The 27220-nt window shown below is 30.9% G+C and overlaps 2 protein-coding genes across 10 annotated transcripts; one reads left to right on the forward strand and one right to left on the reverse strand.

The window, feature by feature from the left end:
* Nucleotides 1-1266: 1266 nt before the first annotated feature.
* On the reverse strand, nt 1267-20812 carry LOC148615924 (dual specificity protein phosphatase 3-like). Of its 8 annotated transcripts, none has more exons than XM_088582560.1 (4): nt 20795-20812; nt 9641-9803; nt 7638-7861; nt 1267-5835 (listed from the first exon to the last, which is right to left on the reverse strand). In XM_088582560.1, exons 2-4 carry the CDS (start codon nt 9787-9789, stop codon nt 5603-5605), a joined length of 606 nt encoding a protein of 201 aa, XP_088438686.1. In that variant the 5' UTR covers nt 9790-9803; nt 20795-20812; the 3' UTR covers nt 1267-5602. The 8 variants fall into 8 exon arrangements, with proteins under 8 accessions (XP_088438686.1, XP_088438682.1, XP_088438685.1 ...); XM_088582556.1 differs by lacking the exon at nt 20795-20812 and adding an exon at nt 20137-20226; XM_088582559.1 differs by lacking the exon at nt 20795-20812 and adding an exon at nt 20137-20176 and having other exon boundaries at nt 9641-9799.
* On the forward strand, nt 11877-27072 carry LOC148615925 (uncharacterized). Of its 2 annotated transcripts, none has more exons than XM_088582553.1 (7): nt 11877-12031; nt 14387-14448; nt 15114-15338; nt 21120-21287; nt 22688-22753; nt 24191-24292; nt 25633-27072. In XM_088582553.1, the coding sequence occupies exons 1-7, from the start codon at nt 11911-11913 to the stop codon at nt 25684-25686; spliced, it is 798 nt and encodes a 265-aa protein (XP_088438679.1). In that variant the 5' UTR covers nt 11877-11910; the 3' UTR covers nt 25687-27072. The 2 variants fall into 2 exon arrangements, with proteins under 2 accessions (XP_088438679.1, XP_088438678.1); XM_088582552.1 differs by lacking the exon at nt 25633-27072 and adding an exon at nt 24923-24994.
* The last annotated feature ends 148 nt before the right edge of the window (nt 27073-27220 follow it).

Genomic DNA, 27220 nt, shown 5'->3' on the forward strand with positions numbered 1-27220 from the left:
TAAAAGTTTGTGTTTGTTCTGATTACCTGTGCTCTATAGGTTCTTGTGCTCTTTTAAATAAATCCCATATTTCTGAGGGTAGAAAACTATGACTGATGGATTTTTCTGTAGGTTTTTCATCTTGTTATAAATGCTAAATGATCTCTACCTACGGTCTATTACCAGACGAAAGCATTTTCTCACATTATAGTATTTAAACCAGTGTGTAACATATACCAAGCTAACATTTTATTTTTGCTACAGAGTAAGAAGGCAGACATAGATTAGTAACATAGGTGATTTTTTTACTGAGTAGTACAAGTATACTATCACCTTGAAAAATAGAGGCAATTTGCTTTTAACAATGGAGTGATATGTGTGTCTAACAACATATATGGTTTATCAAAATTTGTAATTTGTGTTCCATAATCACAGAAATACATTTGGTATGCTTATCAATCTATGTCTTTTTCCATACTAATTCCCTTTGTATTTTCTAATAATGGTGAAGGGTAATAAAATTACCGAACTGATCAGATCTAGGCAGTATTCAAAAGGAATGGTCAACAGGAAAGTCTGTATAACAAATGGCAATATCAGTGTAAATACAAGAAAATTGGAAGCCACCGCAATGTTCCTGAATTAGTAGAAGCATTTCAAAATAAAAGGTGTGTTAAACAAGGTTCAGTAGCACTAAACCAGCCATAACGGTTCATTATTTTCGGTATATTTCAACACAGATAGCTAGCATAAAATTGCCACCAATAAGGTAAAAACGGTAGTCAAAAAAGTACAGAGGATATGAACAATAGATAAGTGAAAATAAAAAGAAACTAAATATAATAAAAATTATGTACATGGAAGCCACATGTTTCAAAATAAGTCTTGAACTTAGTCAGGAAGGTGTGTAAAGTTCAAAATGAAATAATAATATACCAGTAAAAACTACAGAAAATTACTTTGTAGACATTATGAAAATCCATTATCTGTTAGAAACAAAATATTTTATCGGAAATAAAACTTTTTAGGTAGCGTATGAGAAATATTTTCGAATAACCTTGTTAAAAAACATGTTTCTATGGCAACAGTGACGTTTTAAGAAGTTAAAATATTCGCTACTAGCTCTGGCCCACCTTCCTAACAGAGAAATGTTGACATAATATGCAGAGGAAGCTGGTAAATTACTGCATGAAAAAGGGAAATTTAAAATTTTAAAATTGTTTGTCATATATTTTTGTACTGAGATGGCTACTGTCAGGGACATAACTGAAAACAATAAACATACAATATCTGAACATCACATTTATTTCAAAACAGGTAATATATAACAGGAATGAAAATAGCATCCAACCAAAAAACTCTACTTAACATCATTGAAATAATTGATCATTAAAATAAAAAAAATAATCTATGCTACCACTTAGTATACAATACTGGATGGAACTGGTATATATAATAATACTAAACATGATTCTCCAGCATAACAAAAGGCTCAATGGAGATTGAATCATTCATATAGATAATGGAGAAATTGACAACAGGGAGTATTATTATACACAAAGTCAATAAATAAGTTATTTATAAAGAGTCACATAAAGTATAACCCATAGAAATATTTTCCATAATATCTACAAAGAGCAACGTTTCATATCAACCCATAAAAAATATAAGGATTTCCATAAAATGTCAATCCACAGTACAGATCAATTGAAGTGTACACTAGACATAATATAAACTATGGTTAAAGGAGGTAGACCTAGGGTAAGGGACACAACCCTTACAAATCATTGGAACATTTGTATTCAGCATTTTACATCAATGTCATGTAACCATCAAAGTAACTTAGATTGATTTCTTTCTGTGTCAAATGAAAGCTTGACAGCATTTGGTGAAATTTAATATGATACAAACATATCAATGACTTCATGAGTGATGTCCCTTACCCTAGATCAACCTCTTTAAGAGGAGGGTGTGAATTTCTTCAATATACACTGTAAATGGCTGAATTATGATAAATGTTTTAATTTGAAAGTAATGGATACAATGATGATCCAAGTAGACAATATGACTTTCTGTCCAGATAAACAAATAAGAAACCTGTGTAGTACCAATTTGCAACTCAAAGTTATATGAAAGACTATTTTATTTAATGTAAAATAACTTATATTTATATTGACTAAAATTAAAATTAAAGTTACATCCCATATTTAATATTTGTTAAATGCATGCCTACTAAAACCAGCAGTACTTTATTCTATGTTTCTTTATTCAACAAACTGTTTTTTTCATATTTTTTTTTCATTTCATTTGAGGTAAGAATGAAGTTTGTACTCTGTCAATGAACTGTGTGACCTGTCAAAATTTCGATTCCTGTCCAAATCAGAATTATTCCTTGAAAAATACAAAATCAATATAACTACAACAGGGATCATTTATCGAAAATCACAAAAAGTATGACTGTTCATTATTAATGGTCATTTTTAATATATGGCCATGAAAACTTTACAACCTTGTAATTTTTATCGTAATTATTTTGGAGATTTTCTGTATTTATCATCAATATGTACTCATGACCCTATTCACTCTACTAAGAAATTTTAATCACATTTTATTGTTCCCTTGATACTAGTTATAACATTCCTAATACTAGAAAACAACAAAATAATGAAGTGCACATAACACAGAATTTCTATCTCCAAGATTTGGCCGAGTAATATAATACAATACAGAAATGATGATCTAAATTGAATTTTACAATTAAGTATGACTTATAACAAAAGGATAAAGAATATTTTGTAGCAAACCTACTGATACAGCAGATTGAAAAAAAATAGTAATTTTGAAACTGCCTTGTAATATACAATGATAAATCCTATACATTTGTCAGCATTCATATTACATTTCTAAATTTAAAATTTTACTCAGCAGAAGGTATAAGTATCAACTAGCATTCAGACATATTTATTTCTATACAAATATGTTTGGGGAATAACAATTTCTAAGCATATCCAGACATTTGATAGAAATTAAGTCTTGTATGCATCTTGTTGACCAGGCTATTCAAAATTATTTCAAAATCCATTAAGGTCTTATAATACTACTTCTCTATAAGACTATTATATAACACAGTCATTCTTTTAATTCAAATTTTATATTTTGGGCTACTACTATTTTGAAAACTTTGACAGGCTGTGTGGTTTTATCAAAAATTTATTTAAAGAATTACAAAAAAAAATTACAGCTTGCTTTTAAAACTTTAGAGCGGAGAGATGATTTTTGACACTTAAAACAGTATCTCTCTGAACATAGACAGAACATGCCTTCATTGGAAATTAAATTTATCACCGGTGTAATGAAGATAACTAATAAATAAACATAATTCAATTGTTACATAGTCCAGATATAATAGGTACATGAAAATAGAAATACATGTGTGTAAAGGTGTAAGCACATTAGGGTTTCTACTTTGCTAGGGGAACTTATTTTCTCGCAATTTTCATTATAAACAAAAAGCTATATTTTGACAATAAATCGGTGAAAAATACTTGTAAAATGAATCTTACAGAAGCAATTCTTTCACACAACTCAAAAATCTTACAATCAAAGGACATGCTCATTATTTTTCATACACCACAAAATCTACCATGAAAACAAATACCTGATTCTATCATTAAATCAGACCGATATTGTATCATAATCAAAATCATATTAATTAGCTCTGTTCAGCCACCTAATTTTGGAAGAAAAAAAAAGTTTTAAAAGCCAAAAAAGAGGTTGGTGAAAATGAGAACCTGGCAAATATGGTCTCTCCACTCCAATTGTTCATTGCTTGACTTTTAGAGGTTGACTGTCTCATTGGTAACCATACTACATCTTCTATGTTTATATATAGTACTTGAAAAAAAATGTAACAATAACAAAAAGAATGTGACCTTTATTGATAAGAAAATACAAGATATCAAGACAAACAAAGGGAGGTAATTGAGAGCAAAACCTACACCTTCTGCAAGAACCATTTTTTTACATGCTGAAATGTGGCCGACATGGAAAGTCTTTTATAAATTAATAAATAAACGGGAAAGACAGGCAGAAAATTTTACACAAAGTCAGTACTTAAAGAAGTAAATATAAGTGTAAAATATTGACTGTATTATAAGGCACCCACCATTTTTATACTGAGAGTGAGGGAGGGAGGGAGGGAGGGAGGGCTGGGATTACTTTGAAAGAAAAAAAATATCCCAAATTTGAGGGAAAAAAATATTTTACTCAGCCATGAACAGAAAAAAATATGATGCAATATATCCCCCATTACTTAACAATGTAGATTTTCAAATAAAATATTTTAACTCTGGCTGCTGCTGAAAAAAATAAATCATTGTCGCATTTGTTTAAAAAAATTTCCTAACTCAACATAAAATCCAGGCCCCCGCCCCCTCAAGAAGGAAATGGTCAGTGTCCAAGCTTTTCAATGTAAAGAACATGTGGACTCTGGTACAATAACAATAAACATAAAAACATACTCATCACTTTCCAAAAATAAAAAATGTACTACTAAAAAAATAAAACAGAATTATTAAATAATTGTAAATATAACATTAAAAAAGGAAAATATAAAACAAAATATTGCACTTTTATTGTGGAATGCTATTTCTTCTTGGTAATTCTTGAAAAAAAAAAACTAATTTTCCAATTTTAAATGTTGATGTCAATACTCTCTACCAAAGCATCACACTTTGTTTTCTAAGACACTGATGAATCAAACACATTGATACACTAACAGATAACATGGAACAAGGGTTGAAAAAACATAAATTGGAAGTTAAAACTAATCAGCTGTTATATCTATCACAAATAGTACCATGCACTATATTTAAAAAAAAAAAACAATGGAAAGCATTTTAATTTGTGAGTATTTTATTGTTTATTTCATTTTATTTTGTGTGTGTGTGTATGTGTGTTTTTGTAAAAATTTTAATTCATAAATTTGTTGATTTCAAATTCTTGGATTTAAGAATTTCTACTAAGTAGTGCAGACCATCGGGCAGAGCATGTTTTCTTCCAAAATCTTTAGTTTCATAGGAATTTTTTTTAATCTTCTTGTCAGCAACATCCTATGTACGGTTACACAGATCCTCTGTCAAAACATGAGTAGCTTAAAATATTTCTGTCCAAAGTGATATATTAGTTAAGGATATGATTGTTTGAACATCTTGTGCTATAGGAAGTCTTCCATACTGACATCAGTGATGTAACAACATAACCGTGCATTATCAATAGAGTTAAAAGTAATTTGAGTAAAAATAGCTCTGTTCTTTATAGGCACAGTCTAAAATCATATTTCACAAACAGTAAGTAAAGTTGAATATGTATATCAAACGAATGTAAATTATAAAATTGCGAATAAATTAAGAGCAAAGGATTAAATTTACATTTACAGCAAATGATTTTCCTAGAAAGTATCATGTAGAATCAACTACACAGACAAATATTCTGGAGCATCATACAATAAAAACACACAATACCTGTATTTTGCAACTACATCTGAAGTAGTTGCATGAGTATAAATGTACATGGAACACGATATAGGTATCAATAATACACAGACAACACACAATTACACATATCACAATATCACACATTTATGGCCATGCCTGCTTGGCAATTCTTGGACACCATGAAGTTCATGATGTAAGACACAAAGTTGAGTCATAAAACCATCATTAGGACAGATGCATCGTTTCTCTCGCACCGATTTTATAGCTTCCTTGAAGGACATTCTTCTCTTCAGCATTAAAAAGGCAATAACAATAGCAGCAGACCTACTAACACCGGAAACACAGTGGACTAATACTCTACCTTTAATAGAAATATTCACCATATGAAAACCATTTTGTGGGTATATAATATCAAACAGCAGTTTGTAGCATCATGTTTACAAAACGTACTTCATATATGGTCTTCACAGTGTTAAAAAGATGGCTAAACAAATAAATACAAAGATACCAATAAGGAGTAGATTAGGGAAATTTCATGGGGTTTTCTTAGACTTTCTTTTTAAAGAAAAAAATACAAATCTTCCCTTCCTAGTGAGTCTAAAAAGCATGCAAGGTTCCCTAGAAAGTTCAATTTTTTTTAAATATGCACTGTGAATAGTTGTGATGTTTAATTCATATCAACCACAAATAAAAGTGGTGATACATGTTAATAAAATAAAAAAAACAAAACAAAACAATTTTGTGACAGACACACAACAAAAATACATAATGTAGTATATTAATCCCAAAAACAAGAGGCTCCCAGAAGCCTGAATTGCTCACCTGGTTCAATTCTGTCTTCCAAAGTCAATAAATTTAACAAGAAGTTGTCAAACAATTCTGACGCAAGAAGACTTTGGTAGGACTTATCATAAGGATCATTTCAGCAATTAAGTTTCTTTCTATCTATCATAGTTTTTAAGATATTGGCCGAAAACTTAAAAAACATCATTTTTCCCCTTTCAAGGGCAATAACTCTTACAAGAAGTTGTCTGACAACTTTTATCCCTGAAAACTTTTGTAGTCCTAATAGTAAGGATCATTTCACCTACTGAAAAAATTTGGTTAAACCTGATGGTTTTGGAGATATATGCCAAAAACGACTGTCTGACCCCTATGTTCTCTTTTTAGTAATGGTGGCCATGTTTTTTTGATGGATCAAAAATCCCCACATCACTGTAACCTTGGTTCCCTTGATTACTCTTTCAGTTCTGTGCAGGATACTCCAAGGAACATTTAAACCAAGTTTGGTTCCAATTGGTCAAGTATTGTCAGAGGAGAAGAGTTTTGAAAAATTGTTAACAACTATTTTTGGCGACAGACGCCAAGGGATAGCAATAGCTCACATGGCCTTCGGCCAGATGAGCTAAAAAAGAGGACAAATTAAGAGTCTTGGGGAGCAAAGCATTGATAAGACCTCAGCATGTTCCCTTGAGACAAGTATGGACACAACATTATTTTTTTATTAACTCAATAGGGTCTTACAGTTCATTCTTGAGGCAAGTATGGACACAATATTATTTTTTTATTAACTCAATAGGGTCTTACAGTTCATTATGGACACAACAACTGGTTGGAAACAATACTGCAAAAAATTTGAACTTCAATTAAAGGTGAAAGAAGTTCTGCTTTTTAAAAACCCTAGCCTTTCATCCCTATGGCTAATAAATTGTTATCAAAGAGATATGTCTTGCCTGTTGCACATAGACAATGTTAATCAAAACGTGATTGATTCAGGGGCATATGCATGAAATAGATACAGGGTTTTGGTGCAACTGTATACCAAATAAGATTGACCTATAATAAGTGGTTAATATCAAACTGACCTTATAAGAAGAGCTAATATATAAATCTTATTGCGGATGCCGATGCCAGAAAAGTAATACCTTAGTCTCCCTTCAAGACAAAAATCCTTAAGAGATATTTGAAATCTGACTTGGATGTTAGAGAACAAGATAGATGACTAACTGGGTACAGTATAAACAGCAATAAATAGCAAGTGGACATGTCTGAGAACACACATAATAACTCAAATATGGAAACAAAATGATTTAATGATATTTTTTGTGATAAATAAAATTCCTGGTCCCAAGGGCCTGTGATATAAATACTATCACAACTTACCTCCCTTCTCTAATGTTGCATGTATTAAATTTGCACTAGGTCTAAAATACTTTGATAAATCAAAAGACTCTGTATCTGTAGCTTTTATGCCATAAAATTTTATTCCAATGTCTTTGTAATACTTGGCATCTGTGTTCACAAATGTTGACCTTTGACCCTGAGCACAGTTGATAACCAAAGTTATTCCCAGTTCTTTCAGACAGTCTTTGTCAGTGGCAGCTTTCCTAAATTTCAAATATGAAAATACCAATCACTTATGTAAAATACAAATTTTAAATTTACAACAATCTTATTTACTACAAAGATATAAAAAAGGAATTTCTGGAAATAAATGCTTAAAAGAAAGGGGTAGATTCACTAACACTTGTCTCAGGCCTATTCCTATTATTTAACAGAAATTTCAATTTACTTTTTTAAATTTTCTATTTGCAAATTTAAAAGCTTAAATGATATCTGAATCCCATTATACAAAAAATACCAAATATTGTTTCATAAGTGAGTCACAATGAGGTAAAAAATACTGCTTCTAAACAGTTTTCAAGAATTTTTACAAAATAAGAGGAATATGTGTAGATCAATAATCAATAATGTTTGAACAACACTATATTGCAATGATACAAAAGGTTATTTTTGTGTCAATATCCAAGAGTTCAACAAATCTGCCCAATATTTTCTATATTTTCTACTTAAAATGTCTCACAAAATAAGCTACTTTACCATAATTTTGCTAAATTTTCTAATTGTTCTTTAATTTCATCTCAATTTTAAGTGCAAAACATGCATCAACTGCAATAAAACTTTGTTTTTAATAAGGCCAATAATCAACTAGTGAATTTCATGTATGCAATTTTCAAATTTATTTGCAACAATTTTAATTTTTGAGTCTAATTTCAATACTTTTTGAATACTGTGAAAGTATTATTGTTCGTGGGATACCAATTTGCATGGTTTTCATGAGATTGGTAAACCACAAAATTTGGTTCCCAAAGAAATGAAAATTTCCCTTTGTTTACATGATATAGTTCTAAAATCCACGAAATCAAGAATCTGCGAACTGGTCATTTTCCCCTAAATAACAAAAAAATGATGATAACCACGAATAAAAGTACTTTAACAGTATACCCCTTTTCAAATCAATGATCAATAGTTTGTTACAAATAAGTGAGAAAAAAAGGAATTAATTGGATAATTCTGAATTCAAGGAAATACAGTAAGTGTAAAATTAGTGTATATGGCACTTAGTCCATCCAAGGAGGTTAGTCTTGCCGTCATGACGAAGGGGGCTAGTAAGTTTTCATTGTCTTATGTTATCAAACTACCCTTGTCCATTAGTCATGCTGGCAATACTAACCAGTTTTACAAATTAAATTCAAGTACCTTATTCATCTTGTTTAAAGTGGAATAAAATAGGACCTTGATCATAAACATATTAAAAGTAGTTATATATATATTTATATGTGTAAATATTTACATGGGTAACACAATATGCCTATCTAAGTTAAGAAGTATACTAAAGTAAAATGGATCAAAGACAGAAATGGCTGAATTTTTCATTTAACAGGAAGTAGATGACCAACAGGCCTGAAAACAGATTCCAAGATATGGGACCCATACCTGATGCTGGATACCAAATATCAAGAGACTGTGATTAATAGTTGATAAAATATGATAAAAAGTTTCTTTAGCAGAGGTAATTATGTTTGAACAATGAGCAGCAAGATATTTAAGAGTAATCAAGGGAACCAATGTTAAAGAGGTAATCAAAAGTATGTAATCCAGGGACAAAGACTAGACATGGAAAACAGACATACACAACAAAGAACATAAAATAACTAAAATCATACATACAAAGTAACAAAAGCAAATGAGCAACTCAGACTCCACTAAAAACTGGGAGCATGGACCAGGTGCACAGGTAGGGTAAGCGTCCTCTGCTTTTCTAGAAACACCAGCCGAGTAGCTCATAAGCAGTAGTTAAGTATTCTATACATGAACCAAGGTACCTGTCCCCCAGGAATAATCCTGGATATACTTCATCATAGTTATTTGCGTTTCCACCAGCAGTAGGTACAGCACAGTTAGTTCCCCTGCTCTGTGGGTCCAACACATACTGCCTTGCCCAATTCTGTAGGTTAACAATCTTATATGTCATGAAGGTGCATCTATCTACAACAATATCAAATATGATCAGCTCATAATCAGCTAGTTGATTTTTCACCACTACCATATCATTAATATCATGAACTTTCATTAAATTACATTTTAAATTATATCATCAAGGTATCTTTGGTGGGATCCATCCTTGGTGGGACCGCCATGACAGAGTGTGTCAAGGAGCTACAGTATAGTACATGTAGCTAGACTCTTACTGAATTTTCCTTTTTTTGCAATTTGATGGATGTAGCTGGTAGAGTAGGGCATGCTTACCCTTACCTACTGTCACTCCCTGATTTTTGTAGTTTATATTACTCTAGTACTTAAGCTTTTTTTTTTGGTATGATGTCTTGTTTTCCTTTTATTTAGTTTGTATGTAATTGTATTTTATTCTGTTTGCTACATTATGTCAATATTTCCTCTTTTCTTGTACTTGGACTTTGATGTATCTGAATTGTCTTATTTTTGACACTTCTGTTTTGCCAATATTTGAGAAAAGAATAAAAAAGTTCATCACTGTATTTTCCCATTCCTTACAATGTATCTTGATTTATTTTAATGCTACCAAAGAATGACATATCAGATATTTCAGGCAGCTTTTCCTCACCATGAGTTTATACCCAGACTTACAGACCAGTGTACATGTAAGATAATTTAATCTGACAAGAACCTACCTAACCTGTTTAAGAAATCACAATCATTCTATACAAATCATACTTGTACAATGTACACGTATCATAATATACCTGTATTAAAGTAATACATGAATTGCTCATTTGTTTTTTAATGGTGACAATCTTATTTGAGGGCATTCATCTGGTCTCCACTGAAAACTTTTTATTCACTATGCATGTAACAATGCCTATGTGTGCATAGGTTCATCAAAAGGATCACATTAAAAATTATTCTGGTAATTGCAGACATCCCCACATTCCAAATTATCTAACAGAAAAGAGTCATAACACCTGAACCATAATGCAATAATACAGACAATCAACCTTGATCCATATTTTTGTTTAAAATTGATTAATGTTGAAATTGCTCTTCAATAATTGTCCAAAGAGGAAAAAAGTGACCAAGGAAACAGACAAACAGATGGATAGATAGACAAACTGAAACAAACATGTGGACAGAAATATCCGATATGAAGTTCATATCAATTGGATGCTCCTAATGTGGAATGGATCACTATGTATATGTACTACAATGAACTTATCGTGTTGGCATAAAACTTTGAAAACAACTGTATTCTCTTATATATATAGTTACATTTTGTACATATGTTATTCTATGAAATACATAAAAAGTGTTAAGCAATAATAAAATCAGTAGATTTTACTTGATTCACTGGTACTCTGCAACTTGACAGGATTACATTTAATTTTCAACCATTATGCTATGGTTAGAAATAAGGTGATTCAAAGCAGCATTATGATAATAACTATTTCATTTTTTTTTTTCATTTGTACATGTACAAAAATGTATATTTATAAACTAAAATTACAGCAACTTTTAAATTTTCTTAAAAAATATATGAATATGATGTAGAAAGATAGAGTATTACAAGTCAAATAAAATATTAAATTCTACATACTGATGAAATGCAACTGGGTCTAGACCAGTCAACTTTAAAAGCCATTCTAAAGGATTCTTAGGTGTGCTGATTTTCAAAATGCATGTACATGACATGAAGTGAATATGTATACATGCATGTACAATGTATGTCTTTTTTCTTAATAAAATACATCTAAACATAGAAACCTTCAAACACTTCAACCTAAAGTAAAAATGATAACAGGAATTCAATACATTCGAAGCAAGTAAAAATCTGATTTGAAAACATGCATTATTATAATTATTGATTTTCAGGGCATATTTACTTCCCTTTGGTAAACAAACCTAAAATAATGGGTATAATGTAATATTAAATTAAAAATCAACATCTTTGTGTTACCTATATTACATCCTATTGTGAATAAAAATCATATCCAGCTTACAATAAATCGTACACACAACTAGAAATATCCTACGAGAGTTGGTCAGGATTCCATCTCATTTTGACAGGTGTTGTCCGGATTATTAGTTTTTCCGATATTGATTTCAATTTTACAGGGTGGAAATGGCTTCCGGGTTCACAGAAGATTCTGTGAAAGAATTTATCATAAAAAACGGCTGTAAAGTGACAAATCATGAACTTGTAACACGATTCAAATCATACCTTAATGACCCAGTACTGAAAGGTAAGAGGTCATTTTGAAATTAAAATTAAAATGGGTTTGTTATGTCGGTCGACTGGACTTCATATTCTTTGTTTACATTTTACTGTTGATCAGAATTCTAGTCATTATGACACCTGTATATATATGTATATAGTTAAAATGGCATCCATCATAAATGTATGTTTAATAATATAAAAATAAATCCTCTGATATATTTAGTATTCTTCCTGGTATCTTTTGGAGGTTATTTATTATGGATAGATATAAAATTAGACATGCATTAATTGTGATAAAAAAATGTTTTATAATATGACCTGAATAAATTTTATTTTGTCGTTTCATTTACAATATTTTGTTCACATATTTTATTATTTTCATTGAATCATCAGGGGGGGATTAAGGCGGGGGTGTCCAGGCATGCGCCCCTCCCTACAATTTGCAAAGCATGGGTTGTCAGGGGTAGATTTAGGCAGTTTTAGGTTGAAACTTTCATTTCTCGCTAATTTTACCATAATAGCTACATTGTATATACATTGCACTCACTCTAGAAGAATATTTAAAAAATTTACCTTCAAAAAATTTTTCGCCTCACTCAGCTCAGCGAAATTTTAGCTGTGCCCCCAAATCTACATTTATATGTACAGCATTTAATAAGATAAGCATTGTTGTGATCAGTCTTTTTTTCTTTTTTTTTGTTATGATGGACTATCTCTGAGCAGTGAATACAGCTGTCGTCTGACATTGTGGAAGAAATACTCCCATCACTTGTCCTTTATGCTTTTTGCTAAGCTTATGTTGTTTTAGTTTCTTTTACTCAACAAATGAATCAGCTTGCAGTGTGTTCACGTTTCTCCAACATTTAATTATTAAACTAAAACAACATCAATTAAGGTTAGGGATTATAGGATCCTCAAAAGTGTTTGATAGTTTAAATTTACCTGTATTTTACCTTTTTTAACTAAGTTTTTTAATATTTTCTCCTTCTCATTTTGTAATCCATGCATATCTCATACCTTGAAATTTTTAAAGATTTTATGTTAATATACAATGTACATGTACATTGTAGTTAGACATTATTTGATTATTCCATTTCTCTGATGAACTAGGACTTTTGTTTCATTATATTTACTGCATTCAATGAGGTATAGTATTTTAGGAAATGTAGCAAATGATCAGGATTGCTGCTACCAAATTTCCTAAACCATCACTATTCTATTGGAATAGCATTTTTCAAAACTACATTGTATTGCAAACACATCTTTTGGCGAATATACATGTACATGTACTGTATAGTTGAAAATAGAGAAATTTTGAAAATTGTTAAGAATGTACACAAACTGTAACTGACAGTTTGATAAACAAATTTGTAATTTTACACCTGTATACACGTGTGGTTCAAGTTGAAGAAATACTGTCAATTTCTTGTCTGGTCTGAATTGTGTTGAATCAACATTATTTAGACCTGTTAAATTGACAGTATTTTTCTTATTATGCAGGAGAAATTAATTATTGTTAGATGATTGGCTGTCCATAAAATTGTGATAGATTCAATTTGGATCCATATTCTACTTGTCCATCATTATACATGTAGAATAACCCTGAGCAGCTGATTGCTTCACAATTATTATGTACCGGTCATAAAAACTTTGCCTTACCTGTTTTGACAGCAATTCTAATATGATGTGCTACAAGGCTCTTTAGACCACAGCCATGGTAAAAAAGTGATGAACACATGACCAACATTTCATGAAACTCATACATGTAGGTTGCATCTATTCAAAAATATGAAGAAATTGTCCAGCTTTTGGTAAAACAATGATAAAATGGAGTTTCTGTGATTAATTTTTTAATTAACACCTTTTGTCACAATTTATGGCTCTTCTAATTAACAAAATGATGTTGAAACATGAAAAGGCAATAGGGAATTTCTGGTCTAGTTAAAAGGGCAGAAGGGTGCTACACCCTTCTAAATCAAGCTAATGAGACCACTGACATCTCTAATGGGATTGGCTTTCTCCAATTAATTACCATAGTAATACTTATAATGAGAATAGGTATGGTGTATACATATATGTCAAAGAGACAACATCTCCTGTAATCATGATGTTTACTGCTACTTTTTAAATACACCTGAACTTGACTTGCTCAAATTTGAATGGCTAGAAGTTCCATGATTTCTCAAACACACTAAACATCTTTCAAAGTACAAAAATTTCTCCTAGCTACATGTACATGTATAATCAATGTCAAAAAGGTGTCATTTGGACAGTGTCCAATGCAAGTCATATACATGAATTGTACATGTATGTGAGGGTTGTTTGTTTTTTGATTGTGTCATTTTGTATAGTATATTTCTTTTTTCTGTCTTTTTTATAGGAGAAAATAGGGACAAGTTTAAAGACTATGTTAATACTCTTGCAACTATCAAAGTAGATGAGGTAAAGAGATTTCACGCTTTTTTTAGTACTTTTATAGAGATTCTATTGATTTATTGATAGTATCATGAACAAGGAGAAAATGTGTGTAACACAAAATGTTCATGTTTTGTAAACAGGAGTAAAAATAAGAAAATTTGTTTGACTGGTCAACAAGGTAAGTATTGCCAAAGTGAAGTGACCTGGGTGGAAGTTTGCTTGCTCTAATGATACAAAAATTTACATATTTGTATGTTACACAGAAAAAAAAATACACATGTATCTAAAATTAGGCCAGCAGGAGGCAGGCAAGTTGTGTGACTTTGACTGGCCCATCATGAAATTTGCCTGCAGTTGGACGGCTGGAGAGTGCTTATTTCAAACCTGCGTTAATATTAGAACAGCTAGATTTTTACAGGTAATTCTCAGTCTTAAAATTCATATAATTTTGTGAGTTTTTATCAATTTTAGAGGGGGGTTGGCACATGCCCTCCCCTTTTTAAATGATCACTGGCTTGAATGTTGCATGTTATATGCTCAACAGTTCAGTGTTGTGTTCATAATTAAACACATGTACAGAAGTTACACGTAAAGCATTTGAAATATTTATTGAAATATTGCTTATTCAAGCTTTGACATTTTAAAGCAGTTTTAAAATTACACTAATATGACATAATTTTGATTTTTAGAAAAATGAAAAAGTTCTAGTTTTAAAGAAAAAATATAGACCAGCTGAAAATGAACATCCCACAGATAGAGCTACATCAGAACCACCAGATAGACCTATTGGAGATGACTTTGATGGTGGTGGGATGTCAAAAGTCAGGAGTGATGGACAGCTTAATGTCAAAGACAATTTATCTGAATCCTCATCTTTACAAGGAAGTGTTGATACATTATCTGTGGGATCTTCAGTAAGTGAATGTTATAATTAACCATGGTTTGCCATGTTTTAAAGTATAATTACATTTTGCTTGTGTAAATGTATGTATTTACATGTACATATGAATATAATCATCAGCTTTCTATACTAGTCACAATACCCAGCACAAATGTACATAAAAAGAATAAGTACATATACATATACTATGTGGATATTCATGGTTTTGCCTTTTTTGGGGTCATATGATGGTATGACACTGTCATTATCATCCATGTTTCTTGCCTGTAGACACTTGGTTTCTGTACAATAGCATGAAAGTTGAGTGATTGATCTTTATAATATCCAAACCACAAAAGAAAGGTTAGTATAAATTTAAAGGGTTACCGGTAATTGTCAGTCTCTGTAAGAATCAGGCAGTTGATGAAACATTGTTAGAAAATACCCACCATTTTAAAAGTTTAATTTGACTATTTGCACCATCAGAATCAAGGGGAAAAAGGAAGATTTTCTAGATAAGATTAAACATATTTTATTTGTCTATAAAACAAAAGGATTGAACGCAAGTTTTAACAACTTATCAATAAAGCGAGAAATGATTGTCATGTGATCAATTACCAAACCTTTGGATATCCTTGATGTATGTCTGCACAGCAAGAAAAATTCTTGTATTATGCTTATCACACAATAATTTATTATTAGAGAGTATTGTTTGAATATCTTTATTTTCAGATAATTTTGCCAATAGAATAGCCCTTGCAGTTTGATATAATTTACATTCTATTAAATAGTGAAGTAAATCTTCACAATGTCACCCACATCTATAGTTAGCATCATTTGTAAAATTGACTTGGGATAAATCCGCATTTAGGTTACTTCATATATCCCTTAATATATTGAACTTTCAATTACCTACTGAATGGTATGTCGGCAGTTTAGGGAAATTTGTTCCCTCTAAATTGTGATTTTTTAAAACCATTGATGTTGGCTATTGGCACAGTTTATATCAGGCTCGTTCCATAAACATTTCATGGATGGGAAACAAGATTTGGAATATAGTTCTTCTCTTGTAAATGGACTTGTCAAATTATTATTATTGTGGAGATTATATACCCAATTAATGTTCATATTTCTTACACAGTCGTGTAGAAAATCGGAAATTTTCGTGCTGGATATTGTACATTATGTTTTATGTCCTACATTTTCTTCTTAATTGAAGAGGTTCCCATCCGGTTTCAAAATATAATGAGTCAATAATAGCAAATTATTTGAGTTTGGTCACAATTCTCGCAGCTTCATGTTGAATTAGTTCTGTTGTATCGCTGTAAAATTGACTACAACCATCCCATACTTTATATGCATATTCTAGTCTACACAAAATGTAGGTAGAATTTAGGTGAAGTAAATTGTTGATAGATTGTCTCTACTAAGAAGAAATTTTAACTTTAAACCAAGATGTTTATGATTGTCTACAAATTTCACTTCTTCCCCTGCGAACACCAGCTTCAGAATTTGCATATTTGATATGGTTGAAAATAACATTGACTCTGTTTTAAGAGAGTTTTACACACACCATTTTTTTACCACTCATTGATTAGATTAAGATCATTATTTAGGTTAAGTTCTAAGTCTGGTAAATTGCCTGCAGAATACATAAGTGATGTATCATCTGCAAATAAGTGCAATAAGTTATGTATGTCATCTGCTATCAATATCATTTATGAATATCAAAGTAACAAAGGTCCTAAAAGGGATCCTTGTGGTACACCCACATTTATACTAGATTGTGAAGAGAGGTCTTTAACAAATACTCTGTTTTTTGGTTGCTCATTTAATCTATTAGCCAATTAAAAATGTTTCCAGATAAGCCATATGTTTTCAATGTGACTATTAACCCTTTGTGCCTGACATGGTCAAACATATGCAGTACACACTGTATACAACTTTCCATTTTTTTTTCAAAGCAAGACACACATTGTGGTAGATTTCTATTAGCTGCTATACAGTCAAGTGACCTGGTTGATACTTGTATAAAAGAAGTCTTTTATGTAAATAGTTAAATATGTATTTATAAACAACCTTTTCAAATACCTTACCCACACAGCTTAACAATGCAATTGGTCTTTAATTACTTGCTAGTGATTTGTCACCCTTTTTGTGTATTTTTTTCTATATCATTTAGGTAGACTTAGTCATGACTTCATTGAACTTCATACGTGGTTACTGTTTTAACCATCTTAATGTTAAAAATTATTATTTTTCTACAATAAATCCAAATGAATGAAAAGCCCTGTAAATGGCCTTGGCTTTGTTAATTACTTGGAAACATTTTCTGGTTATTTACATGTATTTTCTTCCCTTTCGTTTCAATTCTATTAAACCCCCTGTTTATTTATGTTGGTGAAACCCCTCCTAAATAAGGAGGTTGCACATAGCATGTAAGGTACATGTATATGATTATTGTCTGTGGACATGGAAGGGAGATAATCAATCTTAAGGGTTTTACATGTTTTATAAAAAAATACATCATAAGCACAACTTAACATATGTGTACTATAGTCACTGAGAGGATTTTTAAGAAATTTTATATGGAGGTTTGGTATCATATGAAAATGTACATTTTTTTGTTGGAGGACTTGAAAGGGACATAAGAGTTTGAAAAATTTGTACTCAATTTGAAGCAGGGGGTATTTGTTTGTAAGCTTGCTTACAGTATTTGTTATATTGTTGTTTGTTTTGTGCCTTATAATGTTAACTCTAAGCTATGAAGATACACTTGATTTTGCATGCAGAATTGCAGTCTCATAAGATTTTTATGGTGCATCTTAGAATTTACTTTTAAAATTTGTTTCATCATGTTTGTTGTCTAAAACATGTGCAAATTAAATGTAAAAAAATATGTCTGTTGTCAGCATGTGCTTAAAAATATGCAAGCTGTGAAAAACATGCACATTTTAACATATTAGTTAGCCCAAACATTTCTTTCTGTTGTTGAAAGAAACTGTCCATTTATACTATTCAGTTTACTTATAAAAAATCTGCTTTATAAAAATGCCAGTTTTCCCAGTCGGTTTATTATAGAAAACCTGATGTATAAACATGCCAGTTGATTCCAGTAATTTATTTATGGGAAAACGTACTTTGTAAACATGCCAGTTGTTCAGCTTGCTATTCATGACATGATAGTATCCACTGATTGATTAGAATCAATATTATTAGTCCCTACATGAATAATCACAATATCTTTAAAACTTGGATTAACTTTCCCAAAAGATATCAAACCAGTCAGCTTTTCAATAGTACCACCAAGAAAGGCTTGCGTCTTACACCCATCAATATTATGGACATACCTTGGAACATACACAGATGCTAAAGTAACCTTTTTCCCTAGCAAATCTTGAAAATTAAAACATCTTAGATTTATTTAAAGTCAACTTTTTAGCCACACTAACCTTATCAAATAAATTAAACTTTAGATACCGTTAAAATGCATCACCTTTCCAATCCCCATATAACTGTATTAACTCTGGGGGCAACCTCAGCAGCAAATGCCCAACTAACACCATCCTCTCTAAAACTATGAGACGAATAATTTCTCGAGTCTAGCCCTATATCTAAACTCAACCTCTTTAGAACCTTCTGAAACTGATAATACGGAACTGGGACAACCGTGGCTGCCCTAAAAATAATAATCTTGTCTGTCACCAGACGCACTTAAAAAGGACACCATATGCAAATACACATTAACTGGACACAAAAGTGAATCCGAAATCTTCACCAAAGGAATAACTATCTTTCTTCCTGGCAACTGAATAGTCTTAAACCATCTTATCGTAACTAATAAAACACCTTCTCTCTCATCTGAATAAAAATTATCTCTGCAAAGCTGATTACTCTTGTCGAAACTAGAAGAAGAATCAGGAACCAGATTAGACTTTAAACATAAGGAAAAAAACATGCGAAAACAAACACCAAAAAGTAGAATCCGAGTCACTACTCATATCTAATTTCATACAAAATATGAAGAGTAATAGGCAAAGCTTGTCTATGACAATTTGATTTAAACCTTGATACACCTTTTAGCACCAATTTTAAATAATGATATTTAACAGTATCAACAAAAACTCTTATCTAAAAGAAAATATATCATCTTAATAGCACTTTAATGTAATTTCTAATAGAATTTACAGCTTTAAATGTTCTACTCAAGAATTAGTAGCGTAAATAAACAAAATTCAGCTTTCAAAACAAAAAATCAAGAAGTGAAACCCAATAGAAACCAAGAAAAATATAGAGTACTATTACAACAAAGAACATTTAATAAACCAATGAAATCTCTAGAGTAAATAATGAGTAAAGTTTCCTTGAAATAAAAATAGTACTCCTAAGGCGGGTGTTTCTAGAAAAGCAGAGGACGCTTACCCTACCGGTGCACCTGGTCCATGCTCCCAGTTTTTAGTGGAGTCCGAGTTGCTCATTTACTTTTGTTACTTTGTATGTATGATTTTAGTTACTTAATGTTCTTTGTTGTGTATGTCTGTTTTCCATGTCTGGTCTTTGTCCCTGGATTACATTCTTTTGATTACCGCTATAACCTTGGTTCCCTTGATTACTCTTTCAGTACAAGTCAGTTATGAAAAAAAAATAAGATATAGAAACATGTCATATGTCCCAAAATAAATCAAATCATACATTATAATAATGGCATTGTTCTGTATTGATTGATTATGCATGTACATGTATGGTGGTGACAGTATTGTATAAAATAAACCTAAGTACATGTAACTTTTTTTATTTAGCTACATGTTCATAAAAATTATATTTCATCTTACCTTAACAGTATAGACAAACCTTTTCCCCTGTGCTATAACTTAAATGATTGACCCTAAATAGATCAATAGAGACCAATGAATGTTGTAGTGGTGGTATAAAGTAGGCTGAATATCCTGGATTAGTTTGAGACATCTGGTTCAAGTCGACATAAATATGTGATTACAAATAGGATTGTAACATGTGTTTATTTCTTATTTATGTGTTATAATCCACCATTAAAATGTGGCAAGTACTGGCATCTAAAGTAAAAGACTGCTTAAAAGTAAGGATTCAGATAATTTACAGTGACAGATCCCGAGATTTTGAAAAGGGGTTTCCTGGCTATAATGTGCTCATTTTTGCCAAATTTTGCATGAAATCAACAATATTTTCCAACAAAAGGCGGGTATCCAACCCCAAGAATCCTCCCCAGGATCTGCTACTGTAATTGTTCAATTCTTTATTGAATGAATTTCAATTATGATTTTAGTTTTCATTTTTGTTTAAAACCACTGGGTTCAGTTCTGTTATACCTTGGATACATATGTTTAATGTCGATGATGCTTAGCAGTGATGTATCTTATTTCCATAGAACAAACTACATGTTGTATGATAAGCCAATTATTTTGATCCAAATTTTTCTTTTGAGAATTGAATGTAAAGAAACAACACACTTACCGAGAAACACAGCCTTACAGTATCAATTTTGCATGAGTTATTTTAACCTTTTTCTATTTGTGAACGGCACAAGAGTATGTATTGTCTGTTTTATGTATAGTGCTTTAAACCAACTTTCATTTTTCACAAGTAATTGGGTTTATTGTCATATGAAACATGAGACACTTAAATAAACTACTAAAATTAAATTCTAATGTTCACTGAATTGTTACTTGAGCAATTTGTAATTGTAATAGAAATATTGGATTTGAAGTTGGTTTATAGATGTCTATAAACATGTACATGTAGCATGGTTATGTTAAGTACTAACATTTATTGGTTTCAGAACTCCCAAACATCAGTAGAACAAACCCAGCCAACACAAGGAACCAAACCAGAAGATGATGTCAATGCATCTGTGATCAGTGTAAAGGATCGTGCACGACATCTCAATAAAATGCAGTCGGAAAGTGAACTAAGCGACTCTAATCAAAGGAGAAAGGATGTCAGACATGTAATATGATTGTAGTAAAAAATAGAGCTCAGTTTCATGTGGCTTCATTCAGATTACCCAAGCTTTTTAGAACTAGGAATTATATCTTTAGTTTTCTTTATTTGCTTAGTATTTATCATTTGCTACACATTACATTGAAATTGCCAATATGTGTTATACCCTATACTGCTATACACATATAGGTGTATAAGAGGGATAGGGGGTTTAATTTTGAGACAGTTCACAACAAATATATATAAAAAAAAAAAAAGCATGCTTAAAAATATTCATTTATCCATTTTATTGACCTATGAAAATACTCTAGAAATTGTGAAACATTTAGACAAATAAATTTGTTTAAGTTTTTAAATTTCTTTCCGATGCTTACCTGTACAAAAACCAAATTGACATAAAGAATAATTATATTTTCAATTTTCCTGGAACTATACTACATGTAGTTAATTATCTTTATCCCAAACATACAAGAAGTACATGTATGTGAAGAGGTCAGGGAATGATCCAGAATTTATAAAAGGGGGTTTTCAGTGTCAGAACTGGTGGTCTCCAGACTGACATTTGCTCACTTTTGCCTACATATATATAAAAGTAGCACAAAACAGGGGATATCTTCCTTTGGAGTCAAAAGTGGAGGTTATAAGTGTCATGATAGGTAAATCCCTGTAGAGTGATTATGAAGCCTGGTGAAAAGGTCAGATTATCACATTTTTACTAGTGGTAATGTTCTGTTAATATCTTTACATCACAGTTTTCTAATACTACACTGCGTAACAGAGGAGCGTGATGAAGTAACCAAGAAGGTGCATGATTTTTTGGTTTGGAATGTCAGATTGTAAATTAACAGTTATGATATTTATTTCTATGAAGTTAAGGCAATGACATGCATTTTTCGTCTGTAAAAGATTTATTATGTGATTAAAGTGAAACCTGCAAGAGATTTGTTTTCAACAACTTATTGATGTTTTAATGAAGTGTTACAACCTAAGCTTTTTTTTAGAAAATAGTTAGATTTTACATAATAAACATTTGTTAAGAATTTTGTTACCTGGTAGTAACTTTTTGGATTTATGGAAGTTTTGTATCTATTATTTTATATCTGACATATTGTTATTGAATATTTCAAACCTACAAAGTCATAGTTTATTGATATCTAAATAAAAATAAAAGATATTGTTTTTCTTCAGAAATTTTTCAGTAAAATAAAGAATGTGTTACATGCATAAACTGACCAGTTATGTTCGTGCAAATTGTTGGAGGAAGAAAACTTTTTGTGACAAACACAATGAGGTATCACCATGCATATTTGTATTCAAACGGCTAAAGTACTTAGTTTAATATTTCTCATTATGCCTTTAACTAGAATTACAAGGGGTCAACAGAAACTATTTCTTTCCTGTTTTCAGATAAGAGATAAAGAGAATGATGCAGGAGAAGATGATTCACATTCTTCTGGCATAGGCTATACCTCGGTTTGTACAATATTAACTACTACAGTATTGCCATATGAACAACTAACATGAGAAAGGATAGAGTCTGTCCATCCTGTCTGCAACACCCTTGTGAACACTCTATAATTAACATCTTTCAATGAAATTTGACAAAACTTGGTGCATACTTAGTATTAAAGGTAGATCAAACCTATAAGAGCATTCTTCTCTGTCATCTTGCAAAATCATATGTAAGTACATATTTTCAATGAGCAAATAGTGTTTAAAATGATGGGAAAAAATTTCTAAATAATTCAAAGATTTTTTTACATTAAGCCTTTATGTGGTAAAATTACAAGTATTAATTTTATAAACCCTATTTCCAGGGAAAGTTAATTCACAGAAAAATGTTCTATAGAAATGTAATGGAAATTTAAGTTTTATTTTAGTACATGTGTATTACAATGTACAAGAAAAAGAGTTTGGAGAGCCCCATTTTTCTTTTTTGAAATATGAAATAACGACATATAAGTGTTCTTTATTCAAATTTCTAAGGACTTTTTGAAAGTGTGAAAATTCCCTACAGAATCAGTATATAATGTAAAAAATCGTCTATATTTAGGCTCAATCATCTCAAAACTAAGTTAGGTGACCCATGTATTTTATCTTAAAATTTTACAATATGTTCATTTCAGGGTCATCATTGAGAACAAATTTTAAAAACTAACCTACTAAAAGTATTAGGTGAGATCTACCTTAAAGAATCCTATTGAAATTTATAGTTTAATGTGTTCATTACTTTTATTGATCCTCAAATCACTAGAATGACATTTAGGATGCATTAACATTATCAGTAACTTAGCCAAAAACACAGACTTGTCACCCTTTGCATGGTATCCTAAACTTTTATTAGTTAAGTCTGGTTCAGTCAAGACATCAGCGCTACAAGGTTTTATCCAGTACAGTCCTAAAGGGTTTAGTCAGGATGTTAGCACTACAAGGTTTTATTCATGGTTCAGTCAGGCTATTAGCACTACAAGGCTTTATTCATGGTTCAGTCAAGATTTTAGCACTACAAGGTTTTATTCATGGTTCAGTAAGGGTATTAGCACTACAAGATTTTATTCATGGTTCAGTCAGGCTATTAGCACTACAAGTTTTTATTCATGGTTCAGTCAGGGTATTAGCACTACAAGGCTTTATTCATGGTTCAGTCAGGGTATTGACACTACAAGGTTTTATTCATGGTTCAGTCAGGGTATTAGCACTGCAAGGTTTTATCCATGGTTCAGTCAGGATGTTAGCACTACAAGATTTTATCCATGGTCCAGTCAGAAAATTAGCACTACATAGTTCAAGGTTTTATCTTACATGTAGGTCATACCTTAACATACACGTCATTAACTTATTTTTTTAAAACACCTGAAAGTGATATACACTCTAAAATTTCAATAAATTAACATTTTTCTTTGTTTTCAGTATACACCTGAACAAAAACAGTGGTTGGTTGTATGTTCATCAGGAGAGTATCATGAAATACATAGAATGTTAACAAAACATCCATTTATAGCTAAAACAAGGGTGAGTTCTTAACTAGGATCAGTTTTATGGAACATCTTAAAATGTATTTTTCCAAAATCTTTAAATAAAAAAATCAAAGATTGAAAAAACCCGTGATTTTAAAGGGAGGATAAATAAAAGCACCTACATGTACTTGGTTTTAGATTAGATCAGTTACACTGATGTATATTTTTATAGATGTTATAATAAACCACTCTGTAGAGTTAAACATATTTCTGAATGCTAAAACTTTATAATCGAAAATTTGACATGCTAAAACTGGGATTGATTTGGTGAGGAACAATGTAATAGTTTTATGACAGAGTAATTCTGTACTTGATAAACCATCAGAAGCTAGTGGTAGAGTTATATATATTGATTATAGATATTATCAGTATGATTAGTTAATTAGGTTTTATTGTATAATTTGTACCATTGGTGCTATAATTATTCACATACAAGGATAATGTTAAAGGTATATAGCTCTTGAGAAGATCTGATTTATAGCTTACAGTCAAGTTAACAATTATGGGCAGATCAAGATGCTTTGAAAAGGAGGGGGTGCCAGCTAGGGTTCCTCATAAAAGGGGATGCTAGGACATGTTTGCCATTTTTTGTCAACTTAACACATGAAAATTACAAATTTTCCAGCAAAAATTGCAGTGCCAAACCCAGGATTCGCCTCTGACAGTACAGTTTTATAAGTAGCATTCTAGGTTTTTCTTTAATAACTGTTCTATTCTTACTTTATCAACAAGATTCATGGAATACAATTTTTAAAATATACATTTTGTGGAAATCCCCCACAAAAAGTTACTCTTTTCAGGTGTGTTATGAATAAAATATATCAATGAATTCTCAGTTGCATTCTTAATACAACGTAACTACTTCAGTTGAGAGAACAGACAGATAGGCTTATAAATTTATATCTGTTTTTTGTACCAGTATAACATTTTGGGGGGAACAATACATGTACTGGTACCGGTACATACGAACTGGAATAATTTTTTCAGCATATTTTGTATGTGTTGAGATATTCTTGGTAAAATAATGTTTCAGCTTGTATTAACTATGAAATGCAACTGTTACACAACATATATATAAATGAATTACTGTTTACATGTAACATTGCACGAAGGATATTCTGTCATCTAACACATCCTCAAGTTCTTCCCAAAACTTGATTTTCTTAAAAATGAAAAAAATATGTTTATTTATTGAGAACCTAACATTTTCCTTTTGTGGGAAACCTCCCAATTTTACAAGTTTTTAACCGTAACCTAGATATAATCAGGTATACTAAGCAGGTTTATAGCATGTGTTTTCATAAATGATTGCTAATTGTATTCTTCTTATTTTAGGATTTTACTTCTGTAAGTATATGTTATGTACACATTAAGTTTGAAGTATATTGACAATTTGGAATCTTACATTTTGATGTAGGTCATAGGAAACTGTTATGAATGTAATCTCCTGTAAAATCTGGCAGTTTTTGGAAATAAGAAGTTGAATGTATCATTTTAAGGAGAATTTCAATGCATGCGAATGATTTTTTGTATCTATAATAAGTTTTAAGCACTTGTTAATAAATCTAGATACACGTATTTTACACAGTATTATTAAAAATAAATTTTTGCTCTCAAGACTGCTTATAAAGACCTTACAACATTCCTAGGTTGAGTGATAAGTATAAAGACATTTGGAATTTTTTTTAAACCTTTGCCATGTAGAATGCATTCTTGTAAATGTGTCTATCATTTTGATGATTCCATATGACTTGTCAGATATAGTAAATAATGTGAAATAATCCAAGATGGAACCTCTATTTGACTGTTTGGGGGACTTGCATAGATTTTGTTTAAAAAGTCGATATTTTTATATTCTATGATCATATTTTGGAAATATTTATACATACTATTTTTTTTTCTTTTTCATTGATTTTGCATGAAATGATGTGGATATACAGGGTGTAAGTATTAATATAAACATCAATAAATCAAATGAATAGAAGTACAAATTTTTGAAGAACCAGGCAAAATATGAAAAACCTGAAACATGCATGTTAAAAAACACTGATCAGGCAATGTACTTCCACTGAAGGAGATTCTATGCATTTGTAACGAGTTTTTGATCTTTTTATTACTGGATATGTTTTGAAATTTTTCAAAATTCAGGTTTTTAACAGAGTAGTGTTTTTTTTTTCAGTATATCTTTATGAAATTTGTACTCATTTTACAAAAATGATATTGAGTTTGATTGTAATGGTACAAATAGTTAAATTTCACTGTCAAATTGGTGGGTTATATCAACATTTTTTACTCACTGCCTGATTTCACAAAAAATCTGTCATAAGTTGTGACACCACAATACTTTGATATATTATAACATCATAACTTGGACTAATTTTACACATAAGTTTTTTTGTGAAAAGTGTTGCTGATTTTTACGGAGGCTGACACTTAAAAGTGTGAGGTTTTTAATACTTTGAAACCTGGAGAATAATCTGGCTTTGAATAAACTTTCTTAGTATTCAAGAAGTTCAAATGGTTAATATGAATTAGTGTTTCAGCCAAAACACTTATGAACACATACTTGTATAGGAATTTAACAGTCTAATGTTCTAAATATCATATTGCAATTAATCAACAACAAAAAAGACAACGCTGTGAGTTAGGACAAGTGTTTAAAAATACTACATGATTTTATAGTGAAATCAAGGGTAATCATTGTTGAAGGGAGGTAACAAATACTGCAATCCAAAGGATCAAGATGAATCAGAAAAAAGGAAATAAAATGAAAAACACATATTATATTGAATATAAGGAAAAAGCTCAAACTATACCAAACAAGCATGGACCAGGTGTCCTTGTATGGTAAGAATCCTTTGCTTTTTTGACACTTCCCACTAAGTGAGGAACATTGCTGATTAGAGTTAATATTTTTTTCTTT

This window comes from Perna viridis, chromosome 5, assembly GCF_037379345.1.
Source record: "Perna viridis isolate PV_CMFRI_1.1 ecotype Kerala chromosome 5, ASM3737934v1, whole genome shotgun sequence".
In the NCBI taxonomy this organism is placed as follows: Eukaryota; Metazoa; Mollusca; class Bivalvia; order Mytilida; family Mytilidae; genus Perna; species Perna viridis.

Bases quoted from the DNA above. Each gene is read 5' to 3' on its own strand.
- LOC148615924 (XM_088582560.1), bottom strand. From the start codon at position 9,789: ATGACATATAAGATTGTTAACCTACAGAATTGGGCAAGGCAGTATGTG. The intron at 7,862-9,640 runs GTACCTTGGTTC...TTTGAAATTTAG, and splicing joins GGATTATTCCTGGGGGACAG to GAAAGCTGCCACTGACAAAG. The intron at 5,836-7,637 runs GTAAGTTGTGAT...TTTCTATTAAAG, and splicing joins TGCAACATTAGAGAAGGGAG to GTAGAGTATTAGTCCACTGT.
- LOC148615925 (XM_088582552.1), top strand. From the start codon at position 11,911: ATGGCTTCCGGGTTCACAGAAGATTCTGTGAAAGAATTTATCATAAAA. The intron at 15,339-21,119 runs GTAAGTGAATGT...TATTGGTTTCAG, and splicing joins CATTATCTGTGGGATCTTCA to AACTCCCAAACATCAGTAGA. The intron at 22,754-24,190 runs GTTTGTACAATA...CTTTGTTTTCAG, and splicing joins CTGGCATAGGCTATACCTCG to TATACACCTGAACAAAAACA.